The sequence below is a fragment of the Taudactylus pleione genome, unplaced genomic scaffold (assembly GCF_031769625.1).
Source record: "Taudactylus pleione unplaced genomic scaffold, aTauple2 ptg000053l, whole genome shotgun sequence".
Taxonomy (NCBI): Eukaryota; Metazoa; Chordata; class Amphibia; order Anura; family Myobatrachidae; genus Taudactylus; species Taudactylus pleione.
Window position 1 is genome coordinate 22,899,068 of NW_028284455.1, and position 17,032 is coordinate 22,916,099.

General features: G+C 40.1%; 1 protein-coding gene across 6 annotated transcripts in view; it reads right to left on the reverse strand.

Moving 5' to 3' along the window:
• Positions 1 to 14,191: 14,191 nt before the first annotated feature.
• SLC4A7 (solute carrier family 4 member 7) overlaps positions 14,192 to 17,032 on the reverse strand; it is a 175,977-nt gene continuing 173,136 nt past the window's right edge. For all 6 annotated transcript variants that reach the window (XM_088462750.1, XM_088462749.1, XM_088462752.1 and 3 more), the window contains one exon: positions 14,192 to 15,987. In XM_088462750.1, the coding sequence (XP_088318876.1) occupies positions 15,906 to 15,987 (82 nt within the window). In that variant the 3' untranslated portion in view covers positions 14,192 to 15,905. The remainder of the gene's footprint in view (positions 15,988 to 17,032) is intronic.

Sequence of the window (17,032 nt, forward strand, 5' to 3'; positions counted from 1 at the left end):
GAAACTTTTCCACCGGGTCCATTGCATTGACTTTCTGCCTACACGAAAAGTCTTTGAATTGGATACGGCGAAAAGTTTCCGCCTGGCGAAATGACGTCACCCACGATACTTTTTCGCCGAAACTGACTTTTCGCCTCAAATTGAATACGGCCCTTAATCCTAAAAGCAATCAATTGAGTAGTAAAACTGAGGTCTATGGGCCTGATTCAACTTTGGAAATAGAGTGAGATTTACCACTTAACTGATCATCTTGGTGAAAACATGCTGCACTGCAGGTGGGGCAATTTAAAATGTGCAGAGTGATTTAGATTTTGGAGGGAGGTGTCCAAACTGACATCTAAAGTGCAGAGTAATAAAGCTATGCAAAATTTGTGGGCTACATACAAAAGCAGCCAGTATTTACACTACATACAAAAAAATTATGGATTTACACCCCTTACATTGCAACATGGTTTGTCCAGGTACACAGTTAAGTGCTAATTCTAATGTCGACCATACACGGGACGAGTTTTAACACGATTTTGGCATTTTCTACAGGTTGGTCAGACCAATTGTTTGCATATAGTTGTAATTTGAGTCTTCTGCGACCCCAATGCACATCCCCGCCGTCGTCTAGATGGATCGCAGATCAGATGGTTTTGCAGAGAGATCTCAACTGATCGTGTACGATGTGATACACTTCTATGCATCTTATCCTATGATCTTAAATGATCAATCCTACACCATTTGACCACATCTTATGAAGAATTTCAAGGGAAATTGTACAACTGATCTTACCAACTTATGCTGGCCATACACGGGACGATTGATCACACGATTTGGGCAATTTCTACAGGTTGGACAGACCAATTATTTGAAAATAGTTGTATTTTGAGTCTTCTGCGACCCCAATGCGTGTCCCCGCCGTCGTCTAAATGGATCGCAGATCAGATGGTTTTGCAGAGAGATCTCAACTGATCGTGTATGAATTGACACACATTATGTGATGTGGTTGATCAAATCGTATGGTCTTGTGTGAAATAGTTGCATTTTAAATACAAATCGTCCTGTATCTGAAGAGTAGAATTTTCAAGGGAAATCGTACAACTGATCTGACCAACTTTTGAATCTCACCGTGTATGGGGGCCTTAACTCTATTTCCAAAGATGAATCAGGCCCTATATTCTCAAGAAGTTTTATCTCTATAAATTACTTCTTATTGAATTAGAGTTTCTAAAATGGAATTATAGTATTTGGATTGCTTATTTATTTATTAAATAGTATTTTGAGACATCTGCGAGTCCTGTGCGAGACTACCGAACCTGCTTTTGCTTACTAAAAGACTGATACTTTAAAACATCAGGCAGTCTCGCATGGGACTCGATGATGTCTCATAGCCGAAGCCTATTACATTTACCCCAATATGTCAATCATTATACAAGGACACATGCACACTAGGGTTAAATTATTTAACCTTTAGGTAACCTACCAGTATGGTTTTGGAGTGTTGGAGGAAATTGGAGCACCCAAAGGAGACCCATGCAAATGGAGAACAAACTCTACACTGATCACCCAAGACCAGGATTGAACTCATGACTTCAGTGCTGTAAGGCTAACCACTGTGCCAAATGTGCTGTATAATAACTAGATGAAAACTTTGAGATCCGAATGCGGCTCAAGGTTTCCTGTGTGACTTGGATCTCAAAACGAGGCAAAACGTCACCCCCCACCCCTGTCAGATTCTCGCGGGTTTTGGATTATATAAAGGTCTCCGCGATTGGCGCCATTTTCACTCTGGCTGTGGAGAGAGAAGATAGCAGACGTGTAGTCACTGTCAGTCACTCAGTGTGTGTGTCCAGTCCGGGTCTTGGGCTGAAGGCTGCTGCTTTGTTGTCCATAAAGGGGCTTAGGCAGAAGTACATAAAGGGGGCTTCCTTCAGTGGGTGCTGCAGCTGCTGTGTCACTTGTCTTGTCAATTAACTGTGGCTGCTGCTGTCTTGTTGTCCTGTCCATCAGGCTAGGGCTGCAGTCCATAAAGGGGTGCTGTGTTGTCCAGGGGGGGTGCTATGACAATCAGGGGTGCTCTTCCTCAGTGTAATAAAAATAAAAGTGCTTTATTTTGTGTGTGTGTGTGTGCATTAGCAACTTAGCTGTGCTATTATTGTTTGGTGACAATTCCGGCCAGACTGCAGTTTATCGTCCACATATTTGCAACTCTGCACTGCAGGTGGTCTGTCCGCACTTGGCAGGGGTGCTTTGTTGTCCATAAAGAAGGGGTGCTGTCTGTGTTGTCCATCAAAGGGCTGCTGCCTCATTCAGGGGTGCTCTTCCCCAGTATAAAAAAAGTTTTTTGTGTCTGTGTGCGTTAGCAACTTAGCTGCACTATTATTGTTTGGTGACACTGCCGGCCAGACCGCAGTTTATTGTCCACGTGTTGTGAAACTATTAGTCGTAGCGTAGTGTGTTATTCTTATTCATAAAAAAATACTGTGACACTACAAGTGGTAGCGCAGTGTTTTACTCATAAAAAATATTGTGACACTGTAAGTGGTAGCGCAGTCTAATATTCAACTTTTTACTTTTTTCCTCAAACGTGAATAAATGATTAGTCTGCACGCCAACTACAAGAACACAACAAAGTGCTAAATAACATACAAATTTATATATAAAACATAATGACATCACTGTAACTGGCATGCAGTGTGTCATTCTTATTCATAAAAAAAACTTGTGACACTAAATGGTAGTGCAGTGTGTTATTCTTTTATTATTCATAAATAATCTTGTGACACTAAGTGGTAGTGCAGTGTGTTTTTCTTATTAATAAATAATCTTGTGACACTAAGTGGTAGCGCAGTATGTTATTCTATTCTTATTCATAGAAAAATCTTGAGACACTGTAAGTGGCAGCGCAGTGTTTTTCTTTATTCATAAAAAATCTTCTGACACTGTAAGTCATTGATACCGCAGCGTAATATTTAAAATTGGTACAAATTGACATGTGTGCTGTACCCCACTTCATTTGTGTTTGTTGATATGGAGAACGATTAGTTGAGAGGAGAGCAGGGACCACATACTAGTGCTGGAGCTGCTGCCAGTGCCACCAGTCATGACGATACTAGTCCATCTACATCATCTACTAAAGCAGATGCCTAAGGGATTAGAGGGCTTAAATCAGGGCATCTATAATCAAGAACCAATCTTTTACAGTGGTAAAGAAAAAAAACATCAAAGGGAAAGTTAACTGCAGAAAGACATAAAATTGGCAACATGCCTTTCACCACATGAAGTGGCAAGGAAAGGCTAAGGCCTTGGCTTTTATTTGTGATGGGTAGATCTGCCTCTTATGATGATGTAAGCACAAGTGAACATGCTGACATAGAAATCTATAATGTTTCTGTGGAAGTGCACCAGGATGAGCAGGATATTTGTGTAGCTGACTCTAATAAGGATGTTGTTGATAAGGATGTTGTTTGTGGAAATCAGGCACCAGTGGAAGAAACAGATATTTCCCATAATAAGGAAAAGCCCATTGTCATGCATGGGCACAAGACAAAAAAATCAACTTCTTATGTATGGAATTATTTCTACCCAAATCCAGAAAACAATTGTCAAGTCATCTATACTCTTTGTAAAGCAAGGGTAAGTAGAGTTAGGAACCTTAACCATCTAGGAATCTCCTCCCTGTTACATCATCTGCCGTGCATCCGTTCAAAAAGTTTTTTAAAAACTCAGAAACAAGCAGTCCAGCGTCAGCTAGCTCCCTTCTCTCTGCTAGATCCAAGCACCTGCCATCTTCACCACCAACACCTTCATCAACAATATCAATCATGAAGCGATTGGTTAGTTTGTGCCCCCACAAAACAAGCTACCAATTGTCAGCTGACATTGCTGGCAATGATCGCTATGTGCACAAACTGGCTTTACAGAGGCAAGATGTTGTCGCCATCATCATCCAATTCTTCACCCTTGTCCCCGTTCGAATCCACCATTACAGGTGCCTCTGTAATTTTTGGATGTAATTGGCATAGAGTTTGTAGTTAATTTTGATGGACATCATCTTTTTCACACTTTAAGGAAGAAGCCTCCTACGCCGATTGCTGTCAAGGTTCCTGGCTGTGTTGAAAACTCTTTCTGAGTACACACTGGGGGGTGGGCAGCTCAAGTACAAGGGCCTCCAAATTGTTTTTTTTTTCCTGCCAGTAGTCAAATGGACTGTCTGACATGCCTATTTGACATTGGATGCTTTCATTAAAAAATTTGAAATAGTCCGCAACATTTCTTTGAATGATGACAATATCAGATGGAGTCATGGTAGAGGTCTCATTAATTGTAGGCAATTCCTTTAGACCCAACCAGATGTCAAAACTTGGTTGGGTTGACTCATCTGCATCACCGAAACAAACAAATCACAGATGCACAACTCCAAATTACTGATTATATATAAATACATTATGCAATAACATTTTGCAATAAATAGAGGTTTTCAGCATAATCATGGCCAAGGTTATGGGCCTACCCACCATATCCAGGTAACCTCTGTAGGGTTCTTCCCTAACATACTAGGGTTTAAATCCAGAGTGCCCCCAAACCGGCTCAGCCGAGCCACCCCAGGGCATCGCTCTAATGAGAAAAGTGAGGTGTAAAGTAAGAAACGTAAGAGCAGCTGCTGCTGCATGTATAGGATAGAGAAGTGAAAATACAAATATAATAAAAACAAACAGTAAAAGTGTGAAAATGTGAAAAAAAAGGAAAATGTGATAATGCGATACCCTGAAGTATAACCAACCAAAGCAATCCAGGGGACCCACGCCCCAAAAATCAACCCAGACTTGCACTACAATATATAATTTGTAGGACTTACCTAAAATTGTGCCTATTATTAGTGTGCATTCACAATACCAGTCTCCATGCCTTAAACCATAACATTGGCCATGATTATGCTAAAAACCTCTATTTATTGCAAAATGTTATTGCATAATGTATTTATATATAATGAGTAATTTGGAGTTGTGCATCTGTGATTTGTTTGTCTCAGTGCCTGCAATAATAGTCTCAACAGGTATCACCTCCCAATATATATATTCAGGGTGTGCAGTCCAGAACCCTTTCTTATACACTCATCTGCATCACCAGCAGGTCTTTTGGGAAAGTTTAGTTTTTTCTCGGCAGATGCACCTGCTGGCGAAACTGAAGGAGAAGCCATCGCTGCGTCACGTGCCACTTGAGCTGACAATTTGCTTACCAACAGCTCTTTGCATTTCTTCAGATCTGTGTCTGTTGGGAAGAAAGACTTAAACCTTAAAGTATGACTTAAACAAATCTTGTATTTACTCTGTTCAGCTTGTCCACATATCTGTGGTTAAGTGGACAGTGGGTACAACAGCATTTTGGAGGCCACTAATTAAGGTTTTTTCAATGTCCCTGTACAGGTTGGGAATTGCTTTTCGAGTGAAGTGGAATCTTGATGGGATTTGGTAGCGGGGACATAGGACCTCAATTAACTGTCTAAAACCAACTGCATTATTGGCGGATATTGGATGCACATCTAATACCAGCATAGATGTTATGGCATCAGTGATCTACTGTGCAACTGGGTGACTGCTGTCATATTTGCTCCCCCTTGCAAAGTTTTGTTTAACAGTCAATTGTTTTTTAAAGTACTACTAGTAGTCTTCCTGGTCCCCTTCTTGAATGAAAATCCACTCCCAGCAGCAGACATAGCCTTCAAGGATTCTTCTGGGACAAGGACTGATGTGAATGATTTAAATAGTTTTTGTAAATGCCTCCCTCATAAATTTGCTTCGGAATAAAAAAATTAAATTTACTACTAATCAAATCTTCCTTTTCCTGCCTCAACTACATACATACTCCAACTCCCTCAGGCCTATTGAATAAAAAAAACATTTGTTTTCTGATGTGCCATGTTGGAAGTTGAACTGCCACAGCTGCTGCAATCTTTGACATTCAGTTGCTGAATGCCAAAAATGTTTATGGCCACAGACAACATCTCCTGCATTCCCCTTTAATTTTAAAAAATATTCTGAACCACCAAGTTGATTTTGTGGGCAAAACATGGAACATATTGTTCATCTATGCCTCCCCTACTCCCTCACAAATTTGCTTCGTAATCAAAAATGTAATAAAATGTACTAACAATCAACCCTTCCTGCCCCTGCCATCAACTACATACATACTCCATCTTCTTCAGGCCTCTTGATTAATGAAAACATGTTGTCTCATGTTGGAAGTTAAACTGCCAAGTGTTTGTGCCACCCACTGCTGCCACTTAGCTTAGTCAGCCAGATAGCTTAGTGCAAATTTTGGGCCTAAACCGGATGAAAACAATATTGTGAGCTGTGAGGTGGTCAAAATTGACTAGAAATGAGTGGAAATTAATGTTATTGTTTATAATAGTGTAGGAACGAAAAAAAGCCCAAATTATGTGATTTTAGCTGTTTTTATGAGTTTTTTAAAAGATAAAAAATACAGATCCAAAATCAAAACACGCAAGGGGTATTTTGGCAAAACCAAATCCAGATCTAAAACACGAGGAGATACAGATCCAAAACCAAAACACGGGGGTCGGCGCACATCCCTAATAATAATTGTGATTGAAATATGCTATTGGTGCTTTATGCTGCCAGATATGGAAGATGCAAGACTTCGGGTCCGTTTGTCCTAATGGTTCTAGGTTTTACTGTGGTACAACAGTTCAGGTCTTTTTATGAAGTTATTTCTGTAGGTAAGAGTGTTTGTCTCCTTACTGTATCTCATTCTTTCATGGTCCATTTCCTCTGGGAGATCCCTGAGGCGAGGTAGATATGGGAGGAGCAGGGGCATGGTGCAGTGAATTCCGTACCAGCTCTGAAATCACAGCCTGGGGGGGCCAGGGATATAATGCAACTTACCCAAATTGCATCATAACATACCCAGACCACTCACTTCACTGTTATTCTGGGACTGGTCTACTCTCCCAGGAGTTTTGGGACTACTAACTAAAATTCGTGAATGTTCTGGAAATTTCGGGAAAGTAGGCAAGTATGGTTTAATACTATTATACTATTATTGTATAATAACCCTAATTACTATAAAGATAAACATAAAAAAGGGAATCACTTATTTCCATTAATTGGTACAATATTATATAATTTTTTGTTAAGTAATTGCATTCATAGAGCAGTGAATTGGCCTGGTTCCCTTTTCCCTGTGACCAATGGCATTGCTTTCATTTAGATACATGCACCAGTTGCAGCACTGCAATAATTAGCAATCCCTCCAATACCAAACATCCCATGAGGACGTCTCGTTACAGTGACAAAATGTGTTGGGTGCACACCCCCACTTTCCTCCCACAATCAGGTTTCCGCACTCCGTAAACAGAGTGTGCTCCAAGGTGGAATGCATAGCGGCTTCCTGGAGCAGGCATCACTTTTACTTTTGAACCCTCCCTTTGAAGTCCATTACAATCGCTCTCTACTTTCCGCACCACCTTTGCTTTGTGTTGCGTTTATGTACACACCATATCCACTGACCTCATTGTAGGTGCTCTCAACATTCAGGTTGACACACCTTTATTACTCTGCTGTCAATAATCTTCTAGCCCTCCTTTGGCCTTGCTCATTTGTAATCCTCTCCTGCCCACTACACCAGACTCTCACGCAATCTCAATTTCTCCCACCTCAGCCCAACTAGTTTTTCCAACTATGCATTCCTATTCTCTGGCTGTAACCTACATTGCTTCAGTTTCTCCCTTCCTCCATAGAATTCACTCGTCTGGCCTACTCTAGTTTGCCTCAGACCTAGGAATGGCCTCCATTTATCCAAACTATGATGTTACTTCACATTTATCACCATCGTCTCACCCATACTCCTCTCTCAAAGCGCTCTATTTTGTCACTCACGCCAAGAACAAATTAATACCATCTGACAAAATATTTCCACTTGCCAGATCCTCTCACCACACACCCCTCCTCCACTTCTCAAATACTCTTTTTAATTCTGTTTGTCATCATCTCACTCCTCAACCTACCTCCTTGACCCCACATTCCCTTCCCTAATGACTGCCTGTATTTTGCCCATTGTCTGTTTTACCATGTCCTTCACGGGATCCAGTCAAAATCCCGACAGATGGTATGCTCAGAATGCTGACGCCTGTCAGAATCCCGGCGCTGGCATCCCGACGGCAAGTACTTGGGTTAGGCACTAGGGGGAGGGTTAGGTTTAGGGGGAGGTTAAGCTTAGGAACTGGGGGGGGAGGGTTAGGATACTGCCGACAAGTGTCGGTATCCTCACCTTTTGGGATGCTAGCGTCGGGATCCTGAGTGCCGGCATACCATACCCAACCCTCCCTCACCACCGGAATATTCCTAATTTACTTTAAACACACTTGCAAATCTTCTTCTTGCAACCCGCACTCTCTCTCCAACTATGGATTTCTATCCTCCTATTTGCCTCTAAACTACAAATGTGGCTTTAGTATAAGTGCCTCATGCAATGCTCTCACTCCATTGCAGTCTTGCTACCATCCCCATCACTGCACCAAGACTTCCCTAACCAAAGTCATCAATTTAAGTTAAGTTGAAGGGACACTCTTCTGCTCACCCTTAACTTAACCCTTAACTCCATTAGTCTCAATGATATAGTTTTCACCTTGTTCACCTCAAACATTTGTGATCAGTACTGTATCTCTACCTCCAACTTATCCACCCCTCCCACTACCTCTATCTATTCAGGTCCTGCAAGGTTCTGTTCTTGCTCCTCTTCTTGCTGAATCCTTTCCTCCAAGTTTAATTTGTTGCCCTCACCCTATTTCCCGACTTTCATGTTCCCTGCGGAATCCACCTCACATACCTACTCATATCTAAACAAACCGATCACCACAAATCATCCTCACATCTCCTCACGCTGCTCCTTCTGGCCACTGGTGACTTCTCACCCAACGCTAGGCCCCAAGCCTACCTCCCACCTCCTTTTTTACTACTCTGAGTGTCTAACTTTATCTCTCTCATCATGTATGCCCCAAGGCTATCTAATCATATTGAAAACTGGGCTTAGTCCCTCCCATTACATCTTTAAATGGCCCTGTATCCTGTACATCTTTGTGTTGTTTCAGTTGCTCTGTTTCTCCACTGTCCAGTTCGGCAGAATTATTATTATTATCCTTTATTTATATTGTGCCACAAGTGTTTCGCAGCGCCTTATATAGTACATAAAACTAGTAAGTGAACAAGAAACAATTAACTTACAGTACATTACAGTGCAGGATAAGGACTTATATACATTGCTGCAATAGCGATTAATGCACTCACAATAAGCAGCAGGGAGTTGGCAGTCACGTGTTAGGTGCCCTTATGGGGGGTAAGGAGAAGAAGAAAATGTAAAGAGAAGCACATGAGGGAAGAGGTCCCTGCTCAACAGAGCTTACATTCTAAAGGAAATTGTGTGTCACTTTATAAACACATGATAATAATTAGCATGGAGGCACAGGCGGTAGTGTTGCTGCCTCTCAGTGCTGGGGATTTGGGTTTGATACTGGCGCTTGGAGTTTGTATGTTCCTCTCATATACGAGGTGTGACTTTTAAATAACCAGACTGTACTTGTAAAAAATATACCATACTGTGTGAGTTAAAAGGGAGCGGAGACTATCCCAAAATGATTTAGCAAGTTTCACCCCTCTCGCATAGAGTTTGCTGTCACACAGCATTCTGTGAGTCGTAAAAATACTTAGTTCAAACGTAGAGCAACGTGTTAACTTGAAAGTACAATGGTGGTTTCTGAGGCTTGATGAACATTATCAATACTTATGTCCCGAAGACAATAAAAACATATATAAGCTATATATAAATATACAAGTATTAATAACAAAGGTATTAATATCAAAAGTTTTTAATTGAATTCCCATTTATGTTGGACTTTGGAGTTCATTAGTAACTTGCTTGGTGAAATGACCAATTCAGCTGCCACTAATTAATACATTTTTATGTAATTTTTGTATTTTATTTTATTTTGTGTGTTTTATTCAGTAAGCCATTTTAATAAATCAAATCATTTAATACCGATTAGTTGAACAGCGCTTTCTTTCTTAAGAAGTTCTTTGTGCTTCATAAGCAAATTCTTTAGTTGACAGATAATACACAACAGCACGGCTTTTGGAAAATAAGAATGCAGCTGTGTGTGGATGCAGAAGGGGAGTACATAGAAGTGGAACGGAGTTAAAATGTACTTAATATAATTAAACATAAATTCTAGCATCAGTCTCGTTATGTAATAGCCTTTCTTTATACTATTATACTGTGCGTACACAGAAATACAGATTTAAAAGTGAAGTACCTGTACATAGTGCAGCCATAGATTGATAAGCTAATTTTTGAAGAATAGTAATTCCATTTTAAATAAATGGGGGTAAATATAAATAGACTATGACTTGCAGGCATCAGCGAGTTTCTGGCGAGTCTGCCCAATATTTGAAAGGGGCAATCATTTATTAGGCAAAACCAGGTCGTCAATTCCTGCAAGTCGCAGGATATTACATTTACCCCATAGTCTCTCTGAAGCAGAGATGAGCTATATTTTGTTTATACAACATCTATTAAATTAACCAATAATGTGCAAAAGACTCATATGAACAAAACATGTTCATATTACAAAGGAAATGGGAAAAAACGTACTTATGTTTTAATACAGCAACATTGTAATTTATAAATATAGTTAACAGTTTTTTAAATTATTTTTATACAGGGCCAACATAATACACAGTGCTTTACAATTACTGTTAACCAATCACATATGTCCCTGTCCTAGTGAAGCTGACAGGCACACAGTAACATTAATCTATCATTATGGTTTTTTTATTGACCATGCTTGTAGATGTGACCGAACAATATGGTAATTTGGCATCGTGTGTGTGTGTGTTAATGTACATCATACAGAGGTTCTGTTGATTGCTGTACAGTAACCTACTACATAAATGTTTGATTAGAAACGCTTGTCTTATAACTCCAGAGCTCAAAATGATAAAAGCCTTTAAGGCTGATACAGGTTGAATACAAGTCCGTTCTGCTGACTGATGTGTGTTTCCCACTGCGCATGCTCTGGAGCTGACTTATGCAAGCACAGGCAATGCTGACTCATACATATCTAAGTCGCCTCCACAGTTGAGGGTGATGGGACTGGGTAGTAATAAGGCGTCCGCACGTAGGCAAAGTTTACGGAGGGCTATGCAGAGTTTTGCATACAAATAAATATACCTGTTATCAGACTAATGTTTTGCACCATGGACAGGGCTGCTGCAACACACACTGCATGATGACAGGTGTGGAACAAACCTCATATGTGGGAGCAGTCCGACCACAGAGATGCGTACAACTTTGCAAAGTGCAATTATGCCTAATGCTCATCTCTGCACTGGCCTCTTTGAGTACAGCTGTGACATCAACGTAAATAAAGGCACCACTTGTAGAAATTTCAGTAGAATTTTATTGCTTTGAATCAACTTTTTATTTTTTTATTTTTTTTTAATAACCGTACAAAATATAGTTTGCATTTTTTTCCTAAGTTTTCCAACAAATTAAAAAGGCAGGGTTTTTCACATCTTAGGTAGATCAAGATACTCACATATTTCTCATAAAACTAACAAAATATAATTTATGGTTTTGGAACTTGCTTTGGATTTATTACAAAAGAAAAAAAAAAACACAAAAACAAAACACTATTTTCAATACAAAATCAAGCATGCCGTAAAAAAATCCTGTTGCTGTGCTTTCTTATTCAGTATAATAAATACTAAAAGTCTGGCTATGTTCAGGTCAATTCACCGAACCATGGAAGACAAACATGATTGTACTCAAGATACTAACTAGAAAAGATAGGAGAAAATTATAAAAGGTCTTATTTGTAACTGCAGCTATGAGAAAGACACAAAAGCTGCATTCAATACTTCAACGTTTAAAAGGTCTGATCGTAATAAATGCATCAAGTATCGTACAAAACTCCAGCTCAATAAGTTTAACTTGCATCTTAAAACATACAAAATAAAATTTAAGTTAAAAACGGTTTCAAACTATTAAAGCTCTATAGAAGGACTTAACAACTGTAAACATACTATATATAGATCCTTGATCATTCCAAACAAGCAAGATTGCAGCCTTTCACGTTTTTGTGGAATTACAAGTGATAATATACAAAGTACAAGCACTAGAGAAAATACTTCTACATGCATTTTTGAAGTCAACTTTTTGCATTAGAAATTATGTATAGTCCGCAATTCCGCTTTGTGGCAAAATGGGTTTGAATTACATGAAATTAACAAAAATGTGAGAATATATTACCTAGCTCTGGGCCTGATTAGACAAGTACATAAACCCAATGGTTTACATACATATCCGATGGTGGAGCGTCTGCACATGTGCAGAAAAGGTACTGAAATCACAGTCGCAGTGCCCCCCCGAGTCGCAGCCAGGCTGCGGGCGTTTAGGGGCCAGGTAGGCGGCGCTGCCAGGCTGCGTTCCTGGATGCGGGTGTGTGTCGCCCCCAGTATCCTGGGAGTGTCAAGACAAGGGTCTGCGTTGTAGGTCGTAGAATTCCTAACCTCGCAAGCGGCCAGGATCCGGGCAGGCTGTATAAGCTTCAGCTTATGCAGCCTGGCCAAAACCCCAACCGTTGCGATGCAGCATCTACGGACGCTGCACTCGGATCGCAGATGTATGCAGGAGGAGTCTATTTCCTACAGACACCTCCTACTGCATTAGCATATATTGCACAGCCACTTCGTTGAGGCTGTGCAATACTGTCCACATCTGAACCAGGCCCTCTATTACCAGGGAGCCAATACAAGATATCCGATACACTGTCACATTACCGCTTTATACATTAATTTAAGACGGATATCAAGATATGGGGGGGGCAGTTGCTGTATAGTGAGCAAGAATAATTGCAACAGTAAAGTGGAAATAAAAGACTATTTCAAACCAGTACATAGAAAACCTATTGAAATAAAAAACAAATAGAATAAACATAAGGAAACCATTTCATAAAGTAATTTTTGTGAACTAGAAAAGATGAAATTTATATGGGCACAATAAAAAAAACAACTGAATGATTACTAGTACACGATTTTAAACTATTCGTCCAAATTTACAGTGTAGTGAAATTAATGAATCCAGGAAACATATAAAGTAAATGTTATTTTCTACTTGAATTCTCAACGAAAATATAGTTGTTCTAATACAGAATATCTATTATTTACAAACCATGGAGGCTGGCATTTCTGAAATTGTGACATCGCAGAGGCAGTTTAAGTCTTGTGTCAGTGATGCCACTAATGGACAGACTGCCTGTGTTCTCAGGAATATACGCAGACAAAATGGCTGCCTAATCTGTTTGTAGACAGCAGATAGACCTACACTACAAAAATAGTGGAAATGGTTTTCCTTACATGCAGTAAATGTGTGTAAAGGGGCATACCTAACACATTAGCACAATATAAATTTTGTATTCACAAATTTGGGAAGTGTCTCCATTCAAACATTTGTGCAACAAGATTATTTTGACAATGACCTGCATAATCCTGTACAAGTAATCTCTGTTCACAAACGATTTGATTGCAAATGTGCCGGTGAGCGCTTGAATACAAATCTAGGTATCTGCGATATATATGCATATTATCGCACAGCTGCAGCAGCATTAGAGCCCATCTCTGAATCAGGCCCTAAGTAACCAGACTGTTAAGTGGTGCTATGGATGTATACTATGATTAACCTACTAACACTGTTTATGTTATTTTGTAGTTGTTGAAAAATAGTATTTCATTTTGGATTTACATGGGCGATGGTTTGTTAAAGGGACAGTATCAACAACAAGGTTGTTGCTTATATACTGTATTAAAGCCCAGTTAAATATCTGTATAAGGTATTTTTCTGCCTTCCCCCCTTGTATGACTAGTCTAGTCTAACAAATTAAGATACTGAGAGCACAGAAATGTAACAAGCCTATTATAATTAGGGATGTGCAGGCTCGGATAGGTTCGAGTTTGCACATTGAGTTCGGATTTTTCCCTCCAAAAAAACGGAACTCAGAAAGAGGCAAAACGTCATCTTGCACGGACGAACATCATCATTCCTGTACTTTTGTCCAGGAATGATGATGTTCGTCCATGCAAGATGACGTTTTGCCTCTTTCTGAGTTCCGTTTTTTTGGAGGGAAAAATCCGAACTCAACGTGCAAACTCGAACCTATCCGAGCCTGCACATCCCTAATTATAATGTCACCAGATGCCTTCTTTTTAAAGTGCTACCTACTTGTTGGACAAGTCTAAATAAGCAAGGACCAAAATATGTACAATGTTATCAACTCTGAGCATTCAATGCGATGAAAGCCTGTTATGCTGGGTACACGCTGGCCAACATATCGGCCGTTCAATAGTGTGCATGTCAGCCAGTGAATACAGACGATATGTCTGAACGACGTCGTTCACAGACATATCCCGTCGGCTGTGCAGCACAGCCAATGACAGATATATCTGCACATCGTGCTGTGTGTCCTGGCGGCCAGCCGACCGTCCATACACTTGCTGCAGAGGCCGCGGGGAGGGGGGCACAACGTGACCCCCCGGCCAACGAGACCCGCGATCAAAGGCAGTGATGGCCGTTCAGAGTGTATGAACAACCATCATCTGCAGATATATCTTTCCAGTGTGTACCCACCTTTACAGTCTTATAGCAAGGTGTAGTGTTCGGTATTGAATGTCAGAAAATTCAATATTGTCAAATCAGGCACATAACTATTTCAAACTAAGATCATTTCAGTTTGCAATACAATAATACATCTCACAGTCACTGCTAAGCGGCCAGGGCACTATTAATATGACATCATCTGTGCAATCTGTAAAAGCAATTCACATAAGCAGCTAAAATAAGACTGCCACATCACTTCTTTGTAGCAAATTTGGCAAACAATGGTCATAAAATAGGACCTGTTAAGCACTGATGTGGCTTATTGCACAAACGTCCTGAGTTAAATCACTGATGTGAGTCCGGGACTCACATCAAATTTTAGGAAATAACAATATGAGAGATCACTGCCCTTTTCCCATTGCTTATGCCAGCCATATAGTAAAAATATAGGCCGAAAATAAAAGCATCGGACTCGTTAACACCAATCTGCTGTTCAGCGCATGTGAACAAGCCCAACAGTAAATGTGACTGTTAAAGCAATTGCACAAAGACAAGAAACACATTTCCACTAAAACTACTAATCCTCCAAGTATATCATGACACACAATAACAAACACATGTAACAATGTTGGATGCTTTAGGCTGCAGAGCATTTTTATATTTCATTTCATTTGAATAACTATCCCGTTTTTTTCAAGGTGATAATTTAGAAACTTCCAATGCTCTGCAGTTTAATGCTGTAAAATGAGAGTAAAAGAGAAACAAAAACAAGATCTCTAACTACTCTAACCTTACTGTGTTGTAGCAAAAGTGATAAGAATACAGAAACACACAAAAAAACACAAAACCAAGCCAAGGATTAAAGTATATATCAACATAGTAAAACATGTTTGCTTATGAAAAGTATGGGAATGACAAATGGAGAAATGTCTGATGTTTTCTGATGAAGAAAGAACAATTTAAATACTATTTGCTTGGTGACAGGCTTTTAAATATACAATAAAAATCAATTATAAAGAGGTCTATAAAAATTCCTATTGAATAAATAATTGTCGAGTGATCACTTTGTGCCATATTACCGTTTGAGTCAGCCCGTTTTAGATCATATACAGTATTTACAGTGCTAATAACTTATGAGGTGCACATACAGTATTTTGGAATTACTTTTACACTTTGATGGTCTGATATTCACTCTGATACATACAAATGTCCAAGTACATACACACAAACACAGTCACTTCATCCTGACAGTTCTATAGGGAGGTTTCAGCATCCATGTATTTTCGCATTGTTTCATCTTCAAGAGTGATCTTCACACTGGCTGGCTTGTCGGGGCTGTCAAATGAACAAATACGAAATTAATGTTTTTGACACAACTCAAAAAGTTTCAAAAAGTCTGTATGATCTTTCTAAACATCTCTTTCAATCAATAGTGCAACAACGAGTGCAACAGTCAATATATTTTGCAAACAAATTATATTACAAGCAATAAAAACAAATTCACTACATTGTAAATTACATAGTGATTTTTTTCCCGATCTGGCCGATTCCGACACATTGGAACGACTGATCGGGTAAATAATGCCCAAATCGTGCGTCCCCACTCACGATCACGATGCGATGCACGCCCGCGCAGGTCGCACATCGCATCTTCAGATCTGCCATGCAGTATGGCAGATATGACAATCTAGGACACAATGTACTATAAAAAGTCTGGCTGCAGGAGATCGTATGACGATTGGACAGCATATCATGTGCATATCGTGTGCTGATCGTGTGCTGAGCTGCCGGGGAGAATTTCAAAGGAAATCGGACACATCGTCGGATCGTAAGTATATCGGTATGTGTGTGGGCACCTTTAGAGTGCTATAAATGAAAGGTCTAATGGAGAGTTGGAGAGTAAAGGTGTGCCTGTTGGTAAAGTGTATCTTACTGGTTTTCCTACTGCACATGCGCAGAAACTGACTGCATGCAGGTATAGGCGATGGAAGAAGAGTAACTGGGCTGTAACAAGGTGTACCCACCTGTTTATAAGATCATACCCACCCACCAGCTAACCATCTCACCACGAAGTTAAACTCACCCTTTTTTCTTCACCTTCTTTCCCTTGCTTGCAGCTCCCAGCTCCCCTGTGTCAACCATTTGTCTTCCCCTCCCTTTAGTATGTAAGCTCGTATGAGCAGCCCCCGCCCCCCTCCCGTCTCATCTGCAGGCCAGCTACATTCGTCACTTCCTCTGTGGGCTTTCTGCCCTGTCTTTGCCTGTAGTTTGCACCGTCTACAGCGGCTATAAACCTGGTAGCCGTGCTCAGGCCTAAGGGTACATTCATCAGCTTACACTGAATATTTACACCCTCCCCCCGCACCAGTGGCTTTGTGGA